The 19,914-nt window shown below is 44.2% G+C and overlaps 1 protein-coding gene across 1 annotated transcript; it reads left to right on the top strand.

The window, feature by feature from the left end:
• Positions 1–26: 26 nt before the first annotated feature.
• LOC307121692 (putative polypeptide N-acetylgalactosaminyltransferase 8) lies at positions 27–17,402 on the top strand. The gene is made up of 11 exons (XM_079809392.1): positions 27–296; positions 9,557–9,785; positions 10,068–10,234; positions 10,430–10,613; positions 10,699–10,896; positions 13,235–13,349; positions 13,437–13,622; positions 14,903–15,040; positions 15,156–15,251; positions 15,331–15,498; positions 16,132–17,402. Exons 1-11 carry the CDS (start codon positions 113–115, stop codon positions 16,264–16,266), a joined length of 1,800 nt encoding a protein of 599 aa, XP_079665518.1. The 5' UTR covers positions 27–112; the 3' UTR covers positions 16,267–17,402.
• The last annotated feature ends 2,512 nt before the right edge of the window (positions 17,403–19,914 follow it).

The following is a 19,914-nucleotide window of genomic DNA, read 5'->3' as shown; positions in this document are numbered from 1 at the left end:
AAGAGGTATCAGAACCATTGAACTACACCTTGTACACCTTACACCTTACCTTAAAGGCAACATTATAAACAGGCATTCATAGGCTACTTACCCTCATGTCATTCCAAACGACATGGCCATTTTTAAAATGAGGCTTTCTGCCAAATTTGCCGTGTTAGTTATTGGTGTCCTAGTAGGTATTGTTTACATGTCATTTAGCACACAGGAGAAAAGTAATGACAAAATTTTACAAATGCCAGGCGATTTGGAGGTTCTTAGAAGACTGAAGAGCATAGAAGACCAAGTTCATAAAATAGGTGAGTTTACATTCATTATCGATGAATAAAATAATGTGTGGTAGATTTTACCGTTTGCCTGGGGCATCTCCAGTCAACACTTAAAATGTACGTGTAATTCAATACCTGTTCGAGTCAGACGACATCTCGTCCTTAACACTATCACTTGGGAATAAGGTTTTTAGTGCTCCGCTAAACACTATTACTTAAAGGGATTTCCCGGAATCCATCCACAAAATAAGGGATTTTTTTTTACACGATTCTTACCCACAAACTTTTTTTAAAAAAAAAAGAGTCTAAAGAGTTTATAACTACACAATATATTTTGATTTTGGCCGTCAGCGTCCTGATCCATCATCGCACGCACATCACACTCATCTACAGCAACTATACCCAGTGCCAGAGGGGTATGCATAATGCAGCAACAATTTTGGTGCCCCCCAAATAACAAATAGGCTAGTTATTAATAGGCTAATAACAAACACAAAAATAAACATTCGTTTGAAAGTAATTAAAGAGGAAATTATGAGTTAAAGGGTAACTAAACTCCAGTCATTCTCCATCTTTGCGACTCGCGAGTCAGACAGCTGTCAATCAATCCGTCACTGCGGGTCTCAGGTGCACGCCCTCCGCTCAGCCCCGCCCTCGGTTCATCTCCTCTGTCTCCGCCGGGCTCTGCCCACTTTTCCAGCATTTTTTGAAAATTGCCAGTGGGTGCAGTTAAGCTCTGAGCAGGGGTTTAGTTACCCTTTAAGCAATATCATACGAGCAAGACTGCTATTTTCCAGAGTAGCCTATATCAGCACGATTGCAAAAATGCGATATTAATTTTATACAACAGTTCAATAAACAACAAGTTGTCATTTTTTACATTTTTGCTCTATTTTTCCAACAAAAATAGATTCAAACAAAGTATAGGTTTCGTTCTCGAATAATTCACCATTTTTGAACAGTCGGTTAGAACGAATAAGTTTCTAGAATCCACTCACGCCGCCAAATATACTGGTAGTTTATAGTTTCATAGGCCTGGAATAATTTCATATTTCTATAATTGAAATATTATATTTAGAACATAAATCTAAAAATCTCATTAAATTATTTAGGCAATTGTAATTACAGTGTAAGTGGATTTTGATAAATGGCCCCACTTTATATTAGGTGGCCTTAAGTACTATGTACTTACATCAAAAAATAAGTACAATGTACTTACTGTGTTCAAATTGTATTGCAAAACACTTTTGCTGATATTGAGGTGGAATACGGGTAGGGTTAGGGACACATATGTTGGTATGGGTAAGTTTAAGGGTAGGGTTAGGGACAGGTGTGGTGGTGTCTGGTGTGGGTAAGTTTAAGGGTAGGGTTAGGTGTAAGGGAAGTGTCAACTGTGTAATTACAAATGTAACTACAGAAATTAATTACAGATGTACTTACATGCAGGTATTATTAAAAATGTAAGTACAATGTAAAAACATGTATGTACACAATAAGTGCATTGTATCAAATGCTTAATTAAAATGTTAGTACATAATAGTTAAGGCCACCTAATATAAGGGTCCTGATAAATGGTAAGATGGATTTTGTTGATACTGATTTCATTTAATTCTATAACAGCCATAGTGTATCGTGGTAAATAGTGTAATGACTTAAAAAGATGGTCAACAATATGTAACTTTACTTTATAAGAGGTGTGCCCTAAAAAGTAAGCATGCAATTTTGAGAACACCAAGGAAAGAGCACGTTCTTTAGTCTGTTTGGATACTTCAAACATAAGTTTGCACTGCCTGTTTGGTTTACCTGTTTAGCCTACACGTTAATAGGACGCACGTTTTGCTGTCAAATCGCATGCTTTTGACGTGTCAATGCGCAATCAGACGCCCACCCAAGCGTATATGAACACTTTTACTTAAAGGGTATACCACACGCGATATTCCATTATTATCCAAAATTCTATTATGGAATCTTATGAGGGCGCCTACTCTAGCCTGTTAGTCCTCTAAAATGTTATATAATATTGAGGAAATACAGAAATTATTTAGAAACGCACAACAGTAGCTACATATAGAAAATACCAACAAAAAAAAAATGTTTTTCATACCATCGCTTTGGCGCCCCTATGCGCCTACCCGCATACCCACTTTTTGCGCCACTGCTCATCTACTATACTCTCCTTGAAGTTTACTTCCCGCTACTTTTTCCCTCTTCCTCCCGTCCGCCGCTACAATTGTCTTCTTCTTCTTCGATAGTAGCCTAAGCCAGTGTTTCCCAACCTTTTTTCAGTCATTTTATGTTACGCTAGGGGTGTAACGGTACAGATTGCTCACGGTTCGGTTTGTATCACGGTTTTAGGTTCATCGTCTCGGTACGGTTCAGTATTTGCTATGTTCAGGGAAAAAAGGACTACTGTCAAATAAAAAAAAAAGAAAATAATAAGAACAAATCATTTAAATACAAGCAGCAGCACAAATAAATACTATCAAGCAAAGATACTAATAAAATAAACTATGCTTTTCAGGTTTTTCAGGTACGTCTAACATTAGTTCCCTTTCGTTCAGTCACTATGACGTACGTTAGTGACTAACGAATGGGGGTTTCGCCTAGAAGCCAATTACCTTCGAGGTGTTTAACAGCGCTCAATGGCGTGCCAATGCCATGGGCATGCGGAATTTGCATACGTAACTCCGCCCCACCGCGTGGGTATATAAGGAAGTACGCTGGCAACATCGCATTATGTTTCTGCTTTGGAGCCAAGAGAACCTCTTCATTCCTTCAAGCCTACAACTGAGTCTTTGTCAAGCCTTCGAGACGAGCAGCTTTCCAGAGGCGTTGGATCTACGGCGCGTTCCAGTGATCGCATACTGCCTGCCTGCTGATCTGCGCAGTGGTCCGTCTGATAGCTGGTGTGTGGTCCCTGGGCGCTTCGGCGTCTCTGCGAAGCTTCCTCTCATAAAAGAGCTTACACGTGGCACGTCCTTTTCAGGATGTCTCGCCCGTGTACTTCTGGGTGTGGCCGGTCGCTGAATTCTTTTGATGGGCACGATCTCTGCTTGGTATGCTTGGGCGTTCAGCATGCTCAAGCAGCGTTCGTGGATGAGTCATGTTCCCACTGCGGGAACATGACCATCGCGGTCCTGCGGTCAAGACTCAAGGATCTTCGTAATGAAGTGAGAGTCCCCTCAACCACACCCCGATCTACCGTGCCCCCCGTGGCCGGTACTTCGGCTGGTGGTCAGGGTGACCTGAGGGTTACGGTGTGGAACAAAGCCCCGACGCTCATGCCTCGGGCCACACCTCCCTCTAGTGTTCCGCAACCCGCGAGTGTCCAGGCTGAAATCGCGGGGCCAGCTCCGGCTCCCCCGCGCATTTCGTTTGGCGCTCCGGAAGATGACGCGATGTCGGTCACCGCATCACAAGGTGGGCTCGAGTCCTCTGAGGATGATGACTCGGCTGTGCTGCCGCCTTCGGGCGCGCCAGCATTGCCCGAGTCGGACCCAGAGCTGACAGCCATGCTGTCTCGGGCAGCCGTGAGTCTAGGGATAGAGTGGAACCCTCCGCCCTGTCCCGAACGCTCGCGGCTCGATGATTGGTATCTGGGGGCCCGCGCTGACTCACGTCAGTCCCCGCCCTCAATACCTTTCTTTCCCGAGCTGCATGAAGAGATTGCCCGGTCCTGGAAGTCCCCGTTGTCTTCCCGTGATCGGTCTGCAGTCTCCTCCGCCTTCTCCATCCTCGATGGGGCCGCGGCCAACGGGTACACTGGGGTCCCCCAGGTTGAACGTTCTGTTGCGATGCAACTGTGTCCTCAGAGCGCTTCGACCTGGCGTGGCGATCCTAAGCACCCCTCCAAAGCCTGTCGATTCACATCTACATTGGTGGCGAAATCGCACAGAGCCGCGGGGCAGGCTGCCGCCTCTTTGCATGCCATGGCGATCCTCCAGGTCTACCAGGCCAGGATCCTCAGGGACATGCACGAGGGTGGAGTTGATCCGGGGCTCTTAAATGAGCTGCGTGCCGCCACCGACCTCGCTCTCCGGGCGATGAAGGTGACCGCACGCTCCCTGGGTCAAGTGATGTCCACAAATGTGGTCCAGGAGAGACACCTGTGGCTAAACCTGGCCGATATGTGGGACACCGAGCGGACACGTTTCCTCGATGCCCCCATATCCCAGACTGGCCTCTTCGGCGGAGCGGTTGAAAACTTCGCCCAACAGTTTTCAACCGCCCAGAAGCAGACTGAGGCTCTCAAGCATGTACTGCCCCGGCGGCCAGCTGCTGCTTCCACCCAGCCGCCGGCACAGTCGCCTCAGCCTGCTCGCCGCCGAGGACGCCCTCCTAAGGCTCCCGCCCCTCCCACCCGGTCCAAGCAGCAGCCTTCACCCGGGCCGGGTCGCGGAGGAAGCCGTAGGAAGGCGTCCAAGTCCCCTCAGGCCGCCCCGCGCCCCGCTAAACGCCAGGCCAAGCGGCGCTCCTGAGACGGACAGCTCAGGGATGGGAAATTCTTTCGAGGAGATGGTAGCAGGACCACTCCTTCCCCCGGTGGAGGGCCGGGGGAGAATCCTTTGTTCAGCTGCTGGCCCCCGGGTCAGCAGCACCCTAATATGGTCAAAGAAAGAATTAACACTCCCATCCCTGTGCCCCCAGAGATCGGCGATGTCAGTGCGCGCCACCCACGGGTCCCGCCACTCGCATCCCACTCTGTCGCCAGCCTCCTGGCAGAGCAGACCCCAGTGGAACGTGCGTCCTTCCCTGGTCTCCTCTGTCAGGACGCAGCAGTTAACCGCACCCCCACACCGGGACGCCCAACAGCCTCCCTTGTCCGGGTCGGTAACGCTGCATCGCTGCCCCACACCGGGTACACCTGTAGTCCGAATGACCCCACTGGTGCAGTTCCTGGGAGCCTGGCTTCAGATTCCAGGGCTGTCCCGCTGGGTCGCGAAGACAGTCAGGTGCGGCTACGCGATTCAGTTCGCGCAGGTTCCTCCCTGTTTCCAGGGAGTCCGCTTTACTATGGTCGGGGCCAATGCCCCTGTCATGCGAGCGGAGGTTGCCACCCTACTGGCGAAGGGTGCAATCGAACCTGTCCCTCCAGCCGAGATGAAGTCGGGGTTTTACAGCCCCTACTTCATTGTACCCAAAAAGACCGGTGGGTTGAGACCAATCCTGGACCTGCGCATCTTGAACCGTTACCTTCACAAGTTTCCGTTCAAGATGTTGACAGCGAAACGCCTTTTCGAATGCGTTCGTCCCGGCGATTGGTTTGCAGCGATCGACCTGAAGGACGCCTACTTTCATGTCTCCATCCTACCTCGACACAGACCGTTCCTACGGTTTGCTTTCGAGGGGCGGGCATACCAGAACGCGGTCCTCCCATTCGGGCTATCTCTGTCCCCTCGCGTCTTTACGAAGATTGCCGAGGCAGCCCTTGCGCCCCTTCGGCAGCACGGGGTTCGCATCCTGAACTACCTCGACGACTGGCTCATACTGAGTCACTCTCGAGAGCAGGTTTGCGAACACAGAGATCTGGTTCTCCACCACTTAGCCTGTCTGGGCCTTCGGGTCAACTGGGAGAAGAGCAAACTCTGCCCAGTGCAGAGGATCTCTTTTCTCGGTATGGCTCGACTCGGTCGCCATGTTCGCGCAGCTTTCGAGCGAGCGCGCGCAGTCTTTGCTGACTTGCCTCCGTCAAATCGAGAGCAAGAGTGCGGTTCCACTGAAACTGTTTCAGAGGCTCCTGGGGCATATGGCATCTGCAGCCGTGGTAACGTCGCTCGGATTGCTTCACATGAGACCGCTTCAGCATTGCGACTGAGTCCCGAGATGGGCATGGTAGTCTGGCACGCTCCGGGTCCAAATAACCTGGGCCTGCCTCCAGACACTCACCCCGTGGTCGAACCTCAGCTTTCTACGGGCCGGTGTGCCCTTAGAACGAGTTTCCAGGCATGTTGTCGTATCGATGGATGCCTCTGCCACGTGTTGGGGTGCCATGTGCAATCGACAAGCAGCCGCGGGCTCCTGGACAGGACCCCAGCGACCTTCTGCATGTCAATTGCCTCGAGTTGCTGGCAGAACGGTTCGCCCTGCACCGCTTCCGGGCGTTGCTGAAGGGTCAACATGTACTGGTCAGGACAGGCAACAAGGCCGTTGTAGCGTACATCAACCACCAGGGCGGTCTACGCTCCCGCCGTATGTCTCAACTTGCCCGCCATCTCGTTCTATGGAGTCAGAAGCGCCTGAGGTCCCTTCGTGCTGTCCATATTCCGGGAGTCCTGAACCGTGCAGCCGACGAGCTCTCACAGCTTCAGCCACTTCCGGGAGAATGGAGACTCCATCCCCCGACGGTCCAGCTGATTTGGGAACAGTTCGGCGACGCACAGGTAGATCTGTTTGCCTCCCACGACTCTTCCCATTGCAGCCTGTTTTATTCCCTGACCGAGGGCACGCTCGGCACGGATGCACTGGCGCACAGCTGGCCACGGGGCCTACGCAAGTATGCGTTCCCCCCAGTGAGCCTTCTCGCACAGCTCTTGTGCAAGATCAGGGAGGACAAGGAGCAGGTCCTTCTGGTCGCCCCATACTGGCACGGCCGGACCTGGTTCCCCGAACTCTTACTCCTTGTGACAGCCCCTCCCTGGCCTATTCCTCTGAGACGCGACCTCCTTACTCAGAGATGGGGCACCCTTTGGCACCCGCGTCCCGACCTGTGGAACCTCCACATGTGGCTCCTGGACGGGACGCGGCAGGTTTGAGTACCCTACCACCTACGGTGGTGGCTACCATCACTTCCGCTAGGTCAGAGTCCACTCGGCATGCCTATGCGTTGAAGTGGAACCTCTTCGTCACCTGGTGTTCTTCCCGCCAAGAAGACCGCTGGAAATGCCCGATCGGGTCTGTGCTCTCGTTCCTCCAAGAAGGGCTTGAGCGAAGGCTGTCTCCCTCCACCCTTAAAGTTTATGTGGCCGCAATATCTGCCTACCACGACAGAACAAAAAGGTAAGTCAGCACGACCTGGTCATTCAGTTCCTGAAGGGAGCTAGGAGACTAAATCCTCCTCGTTCTCCCCTCGTACCCTCTTGGGACCTCTCAGTAGTTTTAGATGCTCTGCAGAGGTCCCCCTTTGAGCCTTTGCAGTCGGTCGATATTAAGTTCTTGTCTATGAAGACAGCGCTACTGACCGCATTGGCCTCCATCAAGAGGGTAGGGGACCTGCAAGCATTTTCGGTTGACGAAGCGTGCCTGGAATTCGGGCCGGCCAACTCTCACGTGATCCTGAGACCCTGGCTCGGATATGTGCCCAAGGTTCCCACCATTCCGTTCAGAGATCAGGTGGTGAACCTACAATCGCTGCCTTTGGAGGAGGCAGACCCAGCCTTGGCACTGCTCAGTCCAGTACGCGCTCTCCGCGCGTACGTAGACAGGACGCAGTGTTTCAGGACCTCAGACCAGCTCTTTGTCTTTTATGGTGGAGAGCGGAAGGGAAGAGCTCTCTTGAAACAGAAGCTGTCTCACTGGATTTTGGACACCATTGTTTTGGCTTACCAGCAGCAAGGTCGACCGTGTCCCTTCGGGGTTAGGGCCCACTCCACTCGGAGTGTGGCCTCCTCTTGGGCTCTAGCGCACGGCGCCTCGCTAACAGACATCTGCAGAGCTGCAGGCTGGGCGACACCCAACACATTCGCCAGATTCTACAATCTCCGAGTGGAGCCAGTGTCCGACTATGTACTCGCCTCTACTAGTGGCCGGTAATGGACCAGGCTCAGGTGTCTTCGCTTGCTCGCCATTCCATTCCATGGACTGGATACGTGCGATTATTCTCCTCAGGTGAGCTTCCCGAAAGCCCTGAGTTCCTCCAGCACCGTTTACGCTGACACCAGTTCAGTCTGCCCTCTCTCGAGCCCAGACCCTCGTGTTCGGCCAGGTGCCCCGTGTGCATGGTTCCCCTCCGGCGGCCCCCACACGTTTATTTCCACCGTAAGCCTCCTCTGTGAGCATGTGTCTTTCCCTTGGCAAGTCCCTGCCTCCCCTGGGGTTAAAAATCCACCTTCGGCTGGTACCCCAGAGTTTTCCCATATACAGCCCTCAGCGGGTCATACGAATACTCTCTAAGTCCTCCCTACGGGTAGGCATCTTGGCATATCTCCACTGGAATATGCTTCCCAGTGTACCTTGGTATTCCTGTGATAAGTGGGAGTCCTTTGTCCGTACTAGTCTTACGACAGGGCACTCGCACTTACGCAGGGCACTGGAAGACAGCTGAGTGGCGTGATTATATTGGGACCCCCATTCGTTAGTCACTAACGTTACGTCGCAGTGACTGAACGAAAGGGAACGTCTCGGTTACGGATGTAACCCTCGTTCCCTGAGGAGGGAACGGAGACGTAACTTCCCTTTGCCACATCCGCTGTGCTTGCTGGAACGGGAGTTCAGTCTTGGCTCCTCAGCAGGTAACGTAATGCGATATTGCCACGTACTTCCTATTTATACCCACGCAGTGGGGCGGAGTTACGTATGCAAATTCTGCATGCCCATGGCATTGGCACTGCCATTGGGCGTTTTCTAAGATGTATGTTTTTATATAACTCCGATTGTATTCATTTGAAAGAAGAATGTCATATACACCTAGGATGTCTTGAGGATGAGTAAATTATGGGATAATTTAAGGGTGAGCTATCCCTTTAAGTTGAACTGGTTTTAACTTGAGTGCCACGTATTTAGAACACTGTGTCATGTGCGAGATCTGCAGAAGACAAGAAGCGAGTGCGACGGTAATACACGTCCTTCTTGCGCGTGTTTACATAGAAAAACAATGGAAGAGTAGTGTATGGAAAAACGCATTCTGTGTGAACAGCCCCTAACAGACCTCAGGCTCTTCCACGTTTATGTGTTATGGGTTTCTTTGTTGTTCATTGACTTTGACTAATATTTTCATTTACAAATAGTTAAACTAAACATTCAAATGTTTTATATTTTTTGCTATGTCATTGATACTGGTGACGAGAGCCATTTATTATTATGTTTAATTAAGAGCTCATATTAAAAAAAAATATTTTATAATTAAATCATGGCAATAAACTGTACGTCTTTTAAAGACTTTAAAGACGAAGAGAGCAATATATTACTTAGGGTGTGATCATTGTTTTTTTTCCGCCATATAGTAAAATTTTAAATATCCTAGAGAATGATATATAGCCGACTGACCCAGAACAGTTTTCCAGCTTGCCTCCCTCCACCCCAAATCCTAACTCTTATCTGTTCCTATCTTAAATGTTATATACTTTAATTTTCAGCCAACTTCATAGAGGTCAAAAATCAAAAAGTCAAAGAGGCTGTTGTGGAGCAGAATATTGAGGTTAAGAAGTTGTATCCACAATCGCCTCTATTCAGTTCTTGGGGAGCTGAACTCACAGAAGAAGAACAGAAGGAAGCGGAGAGACAGTTTCAGGAGTTCGGATACAATGTGTTCCTCAGTAACAGATTACCATTGAACAGAACAATCCCTGATACTCGAGACCACAGGTAACAGCTTCTTAACTCTAATATATTTTTAAAAATATAATTTATTCCTTTAATTGCAAAGCTGAAATAACATTTCTTATTATTATCAATGTTGAAAACAGCTGTGCTTCTTTTTTCAGGATTTTTAAAATTACAGTATAGACATTTTTAGACAATAAAGACACTATACTAAATAGATAAATGTGAAATAAAAGTATTGATTTCTATCAGAAAACATACTTACTCCAAACTTTACTGGTAGTGTATGCATATTTAAACTCATTTGCATATGTATATAAACAGATGTGCTGCAAAGATCTACCCTAAGGACCTGCCATCCATTAGTGTGGTTCTGATTTATTTAAATGAGGCTCTGTCCGTCATTAAAAGGGCAATCTGCAGCATCATTGACAAAACACCTGCTCATCTGCTCGCAGAAATCATCCTGGTGGACGACAACAGCTTGAATGGTTAGTTTTATCCTAAATATTTGTTACACATTATTTATTTTTTTATTGTTAAGCATGAATCAGAGGTTTATAAAGAAAAATACAGATATTTACACAGTGTGCATGAATTAATTCATAAATGATTCTATTAAATATTCTAATTATATAATTAAATATAACAATTTATGCTATTAAATATTTTAATTTTCTTAACAGACGATCTGCAAACGCCTCTAGATGAGTATGTTGATCTAATTAATAAAGACAAACCTGGCTTAATCAAGAAAGTGAAACACAAAAGGCAGATGGGCCTTGCCAAGGCAAGAGTCTCAGGCTGGGAAGCGGCCAAAGGCCAGGTGGTGGCCATTCTGGATGCCCATATTGAGGTTCACAAGCAATGGTAAATGCTACCACAGTCTGAGTATGATAACATGAGGGATGTATTGTCTTTGCTAAAGAAACATTTGACTGCCTTATTGTTCTAGGGCAGAGCCACTGCTTGCAAGAATCAAAGCAGACAGGACAATAGTGCTTTCGCCAGTGTTTGACAACGTGCGTTTTGACACCCTGGAGGTTGTTAAGTATATGCCCGCTTCTCATGCATTTGACTGGAACCTTTGGTGCATGTACGAGTCTTTCCGGCCAGAATGGTACGAAATGAACGACCCATCAGAACCAGGGAAGTAAGTGGTTTAACTTTTTCAGCATTTTAAACACTTTAGTTGTGTCCCAAATGATGCACTACACATTATGCACTCATAATATGCACTATGTACTCAACCTTCTAGTGTATGAATTTGAATAAGTTTATTTTGTCATTTAACATTATAGTCTGAAAGACTCTCCCCTCCTCTACGTATGGTAAGGTGACCAGACATCGTTTTCCGGGGACAGTCCCGTTTTTTTGTGTTTTGTCACCAACTGGAGCTGTCCCCGGGAATGTCCCCGTTTTACAGCTTGTTCAAAACAACCCACAAATACTTTGCAAAAAAGCCCAACCTACATTGGAAGAAACGGGCGATGATCCTGACATATGGGTTCATGGAAATATGCATCCTTTAAGTCTATGGAAGTGAACCATTCCCCCAGTTCTATGGACTCCAGAATTTGGGCTGTAGGCAGCATTTTGAAGGGGAATACTTTTAGGAATCTGTTCAGTTGCCGTAAGTCCAGAATGGGCAGAAGTCCACCATCTTTCTTTGTCACCAGGAAATACTTTGAATAGAACCCAGTGACCTTTTTGCTGGTGTTTATCTGTACAATTGCTTTTTTCTGTAACTATATGGTCATATGAACCCCTGAAAAAGTAGGAGGGCGCAGCCGAAACTGTATCCTGTATCCTGTTCTGATGGTATCAAGAACCCAAGGATCTGATGTTACCTTTTCCCAACTGTCCAGGCATAGTTGGGAGCATGCTTTGGTGACTCCAAGACCACTATGCATAACCTCCCCGGGATTTGAAACCCCTGAAAGTGCGCCTATTAAAAGATCCTCCCCTGACTGGAGTGTGCGACTGGTCAGTTTGGGGAGCTTGGTGGAATTGTCTGGTGCCTCTGTCATGGGATTGGTGCCCCCTAGTTCGTCCTCTGTCATACCTCCAAGGTTCTGAACGAGGAAAGTGTGAGGCCTGGATGGATTGAGCAGCTCTATGGCCATATCTGGAAGGTCCACCAAATGTCTGCTGAACTGATTCTTTTCTGCGTCTTGCCTGATCAGCAGTATCCAGTAAAGACTGGGAATCAGTATGAAATACTGATCTGGCCTGGAACCAATGGCATTAGTCAGTTCCTTCCTAATAGTCTTGGGCAAAGCTAACCATATCTGTCTTTGGGCTAAAACTGCTGAAGACATAGATGTTCCAATATCCCTGTTAAGCTGTGAGTGTGTGATGAGTGTTGTGTCAATCAGATTCATTACATCACAGTCCTCTATATTGACAACTTTCCTCAAAGCAGCCAAAACAATTGCTAAAGCATTTCCTGATCAGGCTGCCCGAGTAGCTGCGCTATATACGTTTGGCACATTCTTTACCAGGACAACAACGGTTGTCCGTAACCTTATCAGGTCCCAAAGTAGGGGTGCAATCTCTCGCTCCACTGAAGGCATATTCCCCATACCACTCTCAGGGGCATAATTTAACTTAACAAACTGCCTACAGCCTGCGTTAAACTGGGGTGCAGATTTTGGATTATTCCAAGCTTTCCTCAGCATCTGGGAAAAATCCTCAGCCACCGGAATAGATGCAGGAGGATGTGTACAGGAAATGTTCGCCCATGCACCTTGTGTGATCCAAAGTCCTTGGATCCTTGCCACACTTAAAATGCATGAAAAAAATATCAAATGCATGCCCCCTTCTGAAGAGTCAGACCTGGATTCATCTTCCTCGTCTTCTTCAACATTCCGCTTAATAATCAAACTAAATTTTAATAATTATTAATGTTAATAATAATATAGGGAACCCACAACAATTAAAAAAACTAAAATATTCAAAAGTGTATTGTCCCCATTTTTTAATTAATGGATAATAACAAATAACATTTCAGTGATATTTTGACCACTCCAATACGAAATGTCCCCGGTTTCCACTTCAAAATTCTGGTCACCTTAACTTATGGAAAACAGCGACATATGACTGCACAAAGTGTCCAATATTCCAATTTGAAGTGCACTGTCTTTTTCTTTTTGGAATTTTCAGTGACACGCACTTCATGTACAAACGTAATTTTTACATACATTCTAAATCATAAACCTCTTAAAGACATTTTCTAAATGTCTATTTAACATCTGACAGGAAACGTCTCATTTATCAAAATAACTTCCCCTCCCTCTTGTAGCGACTTCTCTTCTCTGATGAGGGTGGGACAACCTGTCACTCACATGACATCACAGCAATGTGAGAAGCCATTTGAGAAGTCGGATATACATCACAATATGGAAAAGACTTGATAAATAGGCTACAATTTGTAGTTTATGATTTGATTGAAGTAGAACATAATTCGGTTTCTTTTTCTGCTTTATCAGAAGTCCCTCAGTCATGGGTATCTTTGTCGCTGATCGTCAATTCCTGGGAGAAATTGGAGTTTTGGATGAAGGAATGACAATTTATGGGGGTGAAAATGTTGAACTAGGAATACGTGTGAGTTATTCCTGCACCAAAAAATGTATATAATCTGTAAAAAGTGCTTGAATTTGATCAGTATCTGATATTTCATTAATAAATCAGGTCTGGCTCTGTGGCGGGAGTATTGAAGTGGTGCCATGTTCAAAGATTGCACACATTGAAAGAGCACATAAGCCTTATTCACTGGATCTCAGCAAACCCATGATTCGAAATGCTCTGAGAGTGGCTGAAATCTGGATGGATGACTATAAATCAAACGTTAATATTGCCTGGAATCTCCCTCTAAAGGTAACTAGTAAACATTGTTTCAAGGTCAGTTCAAGATATGTTTAAAGGTCCCCCATGACATGAAAATTTCGGGGTTTTTTTACATTAATATGAGTTCACATAGCCTGTCTATGGTCCCCCGGTGGCTAGAAATGGAGATAGGTATAAACCAAGCCCTGGGTATCCTGCTCTGCCTTTGAGAAAAGGAAAGCTCAGATGGGCCAATCTGGAATCTTCCCTATATGTCGTCATACGGGGATAGGTTACCTCCCCTTTCTCTGCTTTGCCCGCCCAGAGAATTTGGAGAAAATGGATTCAGTTTATTTTTTACATTTAATTCAGTCGCAATGTCAGCACAGGCTTTACAAACAGACTTTTATGATATGGATTTGACAGCACCGCCACAAGCAGTGAGTAAAAGTGTTCATTAATGACTGATCTGTGATCAGTGATTTCTGATGTGTAGCTAATCATTCAAGTTCACGCAGACTTTCTTTCGAAATCGTTTAATTCTGTTTATGCATCAGTGAATCAAGTCAGTGACTAAACGATCAACTTCACATCGCTTATCTTAGTAGCATGAAACAAATCTGTTATTTAAATTGTGATTAGACTACATAGAGCGATCAAAGAACAATCTCTTCATAATGTTCAAAGCTGTCAATCACACGTCGCGAGTGTATCTGCACACTTGCCCAAACTCCCGTTGTAATGAATGACGCTGTTATGCTGCACAACGAAGCTCTTACTATATTCATATCGATATTGTGTTTGCTGTTAGTTGTGGTGAAAGCATTTTGTGAGAGAAATAGCGTTGCAATGACGAGATCACTGCATTCACGCGATCAAGACTGCCTGTCTACTCAGTGCTCATCACTGAAGCCTTTAATGTGATGGGAAAATCTAAAAATAATGCTATAATCAACACTTTCACAAGTCGTTAATCTCGACAGCTGTAATAGTAAAAAAAAAAAAAAAACCTAGTAAAAGTATTCGAGAGGGGTTCCACATGTAATACGCATTTCAAATGCAAAGATGTCAGCCAATCACAACAGTGGGCGTTTACTGAAGTCTCACAGTAGACACGCCCCTTCAAACAGAGCATTCAAGCCAGAGGACTAAAATCAGGAAAGAAAAATGCCTTTTATTTCTTTTATGTCATATTATGACATTTTATACTAACAATATAAGTACACCTCAGGAAACATTTTAAAATAATAAAAAAATCCACATCATGGGACCTTTAATAGCAGGTCTTGTTTATAACTTCTATCCTCATATCATTACTGTTTTTCCTCTAGGATCATGGGATTGATATTGGTGATGTGACTGAAAGAAAACAGTTACGAGAGAAACTCAAATGTAAGCCCTTCCAATGGTATCTGGAAAATGTATATCCTTTGCTAGACAGCTGGGAAGACATAATGGGTTATGGCGCGGTAAGTTGCTCAAAGTCTTCTGATATACACAATGTGTATAAATAAGTAAAGTTTATAGTTGGTCCATCTATTCTAACCCAATTATTTCAAAACTTCTGTTTGTTTCTCATGACAGTTGAAGAATGATCTTAAAGAAATCTACTGTATTGATCAAGGATCTGTTCCTGGAAGTGTACCTATTCTGTATGAGTGTCATAATTATAATCCTCAGGTACTGTATATGTAAGTGTAAACCTTTGCTGTGAATAGCTATGTCCAAAATGCACTCTTAATTTCAACATCTCTTACAGTATTGTTACTACAACCGTAATGGAGAGATCTACATTGGAGGACTCAAATCTCACAAGTATAACTCTAACCGTTGTCTAACGGATTCCGGTAGTGGAAGCACACCAGGGTTACATGACTGTAAACACGCCAAGGAGAAAGGACTGAGTATATACTGGGACTTCAGTCAGGTATGGTGCATTGTGTTTGTTTATTTATTTTTATGTAATATTTCACACCACATTGCAGTTTACATACAGTTTTTTTACAATTGCTAGTAGAGCTGCACGATTCTGGATAAAAAATTGAGAATCACGATTCTGAATAGATAACATTCACTACAGATTCTGACAAAATGCTGCATTCTATTGAAAACATTTAGTTAATTTTAATGAATTATTTAAAAAAAAATTAACGAATGATTTAATGACTCACTCGTGGCTTAATATAGCTTGAATGTAACTACACCGGATTAATTAATATGCAAATGAATCCCCCACTCACTCGCGCCAGTCAGCCAACTTGCTGCACAATGGCGCTCTTTAAAACATTGGACACATGCCGGTAATAAATATGATTATCCTTTTGCTAGACTACGTTACTAAACAGCTATTGACGTGTTGCTAATGTTACACAAGCCATGTTCAATCCCGTTTACCATCTCAGTCTGCCTTCAGTATCAGTCAGTATGCTTAGAAACGCTTCATTAACTTAGAAGCGATTGTAAAAACTAATGTGGTTATTCTCTGTTCTGTTTGTATATATAATTGAAGAATTTATATTATCAGTAAAACTTAATTTCATGGTCTTTGTTTTAAATCTAGGGAAATGCAATAAGAAATAGAAACACAAGCCGATGTCTTGAGATCGGCCAAGGACAGGATTCCTACTATCATCTCATTTTGCAGACATGCACAGGACAAAGCTGGACAATACAACATGTCATGAAAGACTTTTAAAAGGAAACATTGTAAAGGGAATAAATTAAGAATAAACAAATGTGTGTGTGTGCGTGCGTGCGTGCGCGCACTGGTTTGCCCTACATTATGAGGACACAAAGTCCTTAAATTGTGGTGTGTATTCAGGTTTCAGGCCACGCCCCCTACATTATGAGGACATGCCAATGTGATGCAAAACAAGCATACTAAACAATATTTTATTAAAAATGTAAAAATGCAGAACATTTCCTGTGATGGGTATGTGAAGGGATAGGGTCAGTGTAGGGGGATAGAATATACGGTTTGTACTTTAAAAAACATCACACCTGTCACGATTCACCAGTGAGAGTGCCCCTGATTACCACCAGAGGGCACTCCACCCCGGACTGTCACTCCGTCAAGGACTACATTACCCACAATCCTTTGCCCAGACTCATCAGCACTCATTGTTTACACCTGTGTCTCATTTACCTCATTACCTCAGCCTATATCTAGCCTGTTCACCCTGTAACTTACTGCAAGATTTTCTCTGTGTTACGCTGCATCTCTGAGTGGTTTTCCCTGGCTCTTGTCGCTTGGTTTTTTGGATTTCTTGCCTGTCTTTGGATTACCCATTTGCCTTCGTTCCCAGCCTTGTGTTTGATTGTTTGTTTGGACTGCCTGCCTGCCTGTGTCTTGACCTGTTGCCTGTACTTTGGATTATGTATTGTCCCTCTAATAAAGCTGCATTTGGATCTCCAACAAGTCTCGGAGCAGTCATGTAAAAACACCTTTGGAGAGTCCCCGTAAACCACCTATTGTCGGGGTTCTGCCCTGGGAGCCTTGTCTGTGTTGTCTTTGTTTCATGTCTCTGTTTGTGTTGCATGTCAGCACATGGCTTTGTCTTTATTTGTGTTTGCCATGTGCTCCTCTTGTCCCGCCTCCTTGTTTCCTGTTACCATTAGTCCTTGTTTCACTAATTATGTTCACCTGATCCTCATGTACTGTTCTCTTTATATAGAGGGTATGCTTGGCCACGGACCCCATGGACGTCCCCCTCTGGACTGAGGGAGACGGATTTGACAATAGCGTGTAATTTTCTCACTCAAACCAGAGGGAAAAGCTTCCCAACACTGCTAGTCTAGGATTTGTTTTCTTTGTAATAAAAGCATATTATGAAAAAGAGTTGTCAAAAGATCCAGTGTGACTCTGTATTTGCGTAATAGGCCTATAATATATTCAGAATTTGAATAACTTTTGTTTTCCATTCTTGACAAGTGGCCACATCCATGCTTCAATACATAGGCTCATCTGCATATAAATGCGGGATTCACTCTCAAAATTGTGATGACAGTGATAAATATTTATGTATCGAAATCAGGCTCATATAAATGTCATGAAAACATGATTCCTGACTGCATGTCAATATCCATGGATCACTGGTTCTTTGGTAAGTTGTAAGGAACATCAAGCCCAACCTTTCGTTTAAACTGATAACCGTTTGTTTTACTTGCATTTTCCCCTATTAAAGGGTTAGTTCACCCAAAAATGAAAATTCTGTCATTAATTACTTGCCCTCATGTCGTTCGACACCCGTAAGACCTTCGTTCATCTTCAGAACACAAATGAAGATATTTAGCTGAAATCCGATGGCTCGGAAAGGCCTCCATTGGCACAATGGCACTTTACACTCTCAAGACCCATAAAAGGTACTAAAGACGTCGTTACAAAGTCCATCTCACTACAGTGGTTCTACAATAACTTTATGAAGCGACGAAAATAGTTTTTGTGCGCAAAAAAACCCCCTAAATAACGACTTACTGTATAAAGTGATGACCGATTTCAAAACTCTGCATCATGAAGCTTCGAAGCGTTATGAATCAGCGAGTCGAATCATGATTCGGATCGCGTGTCAAACCACCAAACTGCTGAAGTCACGTGACTTTGGCGATCCAAATCGCTGAATCGACTCACTGATTCATAACGCTTCGAAGCTTCATGATGCAGTGTTTTGAAATCGGTCATCACTATATAAGTAGTTATTTAGGGTTTTTTTGCACACAAAAACTTTTCTCGTCGCTTCATAAAGTTATTGTAGAACCACTGTAATGAGATGGACTTTGTAACGACGTCTTTAGTACCTTTTATGGGTCTTGAGAGTGTACAGTGCATTGTGCCAATGGAGGCCTTTCTGAGCCATCGGATTTCAACTTAAATATCTTCATTTGTGTTTCTGAAGATGAACGGACGTCTTACCGGTGTCGAACGATTCTATCTTTTCATATGGCCTTTGATGAGTTGAATTATGATGGAGAGGATGTAAAACATTGTATCGATATAGACAATCATTTAAATTGCAGATATTACACTCCTGAACAATTACAAAGCTTAAATAGTACAAACAGTTGTTCACTTCTGCACCTTAACATTAGAAGCTTGTGTAAACACCATGAAGAATTAGCTACTTTACTTTCTAATCATGACTGTAGCTTTGATGTTATTGGTTGCAGTGAAACCTGGCTTAATGATAGGACCTTTACTGATATTCTTAACCTAGATGGATATAAGCTCATTATTAGAAATAGGCTTGGCCGTACCGGTGGTGGTGTTTGTTTATATGTTCACTCCAGATATCAAATTAATGTTTGTGATGACATTGTCTTAGATGACAATCATTCTGATTCACTTTTTGTGGAGATAAATCTCACTAATGTAAAAAAAATTATAGTAGGAGTGATTTATCGCCCACCTGACTCTGACCTTGATGTTTTCGAGGGTAAACTGGAGGACATATTCTCCATAAACAAACAAAAAACAAAGATTGTGTCATACTTGGGGACTTCAATATTGATGTCTCCAAAGATGATTTTGTAAAAAGAGACTTTGTAAATACCTTGCATTAATTTTCTTTTTTTTGCACCATAAATCAATTTACCAGAGTAACACCCTCCACTAGGACAGTTATTGACAATATCATCACAAACATTCGAAATACTAGATTAGAATCTGGAGTCGTGTTATCTGACATTACTGACCATTTTCCGATTGTATTGTTTCTAGATATTGCAAATAAGAATGAATTACCATGGCGAAAAACAAAAATTAAAGTACTAAATGAGAGAACCCTGAAACTACTGGGTGAAAATTTACAGGCTAAAACATGGAAAGCAGTCTATGACTGCAACAATCCTGATACTGCTTATGACAACTTGATAAACGAAATTACAAACTCTATTTGTTGTACTATCCCTGAAAAGAACGCCGGACATCGCGCGACTGGTCTTAACCCCTGGCTCACTAAGGGTATTTTAAAATCTATCACCCATAAAAATAAGCTTTATAAACGTTTCTTAAAATGCCCAAGTGTTATGAACAAGGTTATATATACTAGTTATAGGAATAAACTCACTAATATAATAAGGAAAAGGAAAAATAGCCACTATACATATCTCATAAAAGCATCACAGGGTGACTCTAAGAAGTCCTGGAAAGTGCTGAATGAAGTCCTTAATAAGAGCAAAAACAACGTTGTGCTTCCTAATGCTGGGGGCTTACCCTCAAATTTGGATAATAAATATACGCATGGCATTAATTTAGCAAATAATTTTAATAATTACTTTAACTCTATTGGGGAAAAACTCTCTAACAAAATAGTTCAACCTCAGGGTATCACTTACGACTATTATGTAC

Source organism: Gobio gobio (assembly GCF_949357685.1).
Source record: "Gobio gobio genome assembly, chromosome: 25".
Taxonomy (NCBI): domain Eukaryota; kingdom Metazoa; phylum Chordata; class Actinopteri; order Cypriniformes; family Gobionidae; genus Gobio; species Gobio gobio.
The sequence above is the reverse complement of the archived record's forward strand: the minus strand, read 5'-3'. Positions and strand labels throughout refer to the sequence as shown.

Excerpts from the sequence above, each read along its gene's own strand:
- LOC307121692 (XM_079809392.1), top strand. The coding sequence starts at position 113 with ATGGCCATTTTTAAAATGAGGCTTTCTGCCAAATTTGCCGTGTTAGTT. Across the intron at positions 10,614-10,698 it reads ATTGAGGTTCACAAGCAATG|GGCAGAGCCACTGCTTGCAA; the intron begins GTAAATGCTACC and ends TTATTGTTCTAG. Across the intron at positions 15,499-16,131 it reads TATACTGGGACTTCAGTCAG|GGAAATGCAATAAGAAATAG; the intron begins GTATGGTGCATT and ends TTTTAAATCTAG.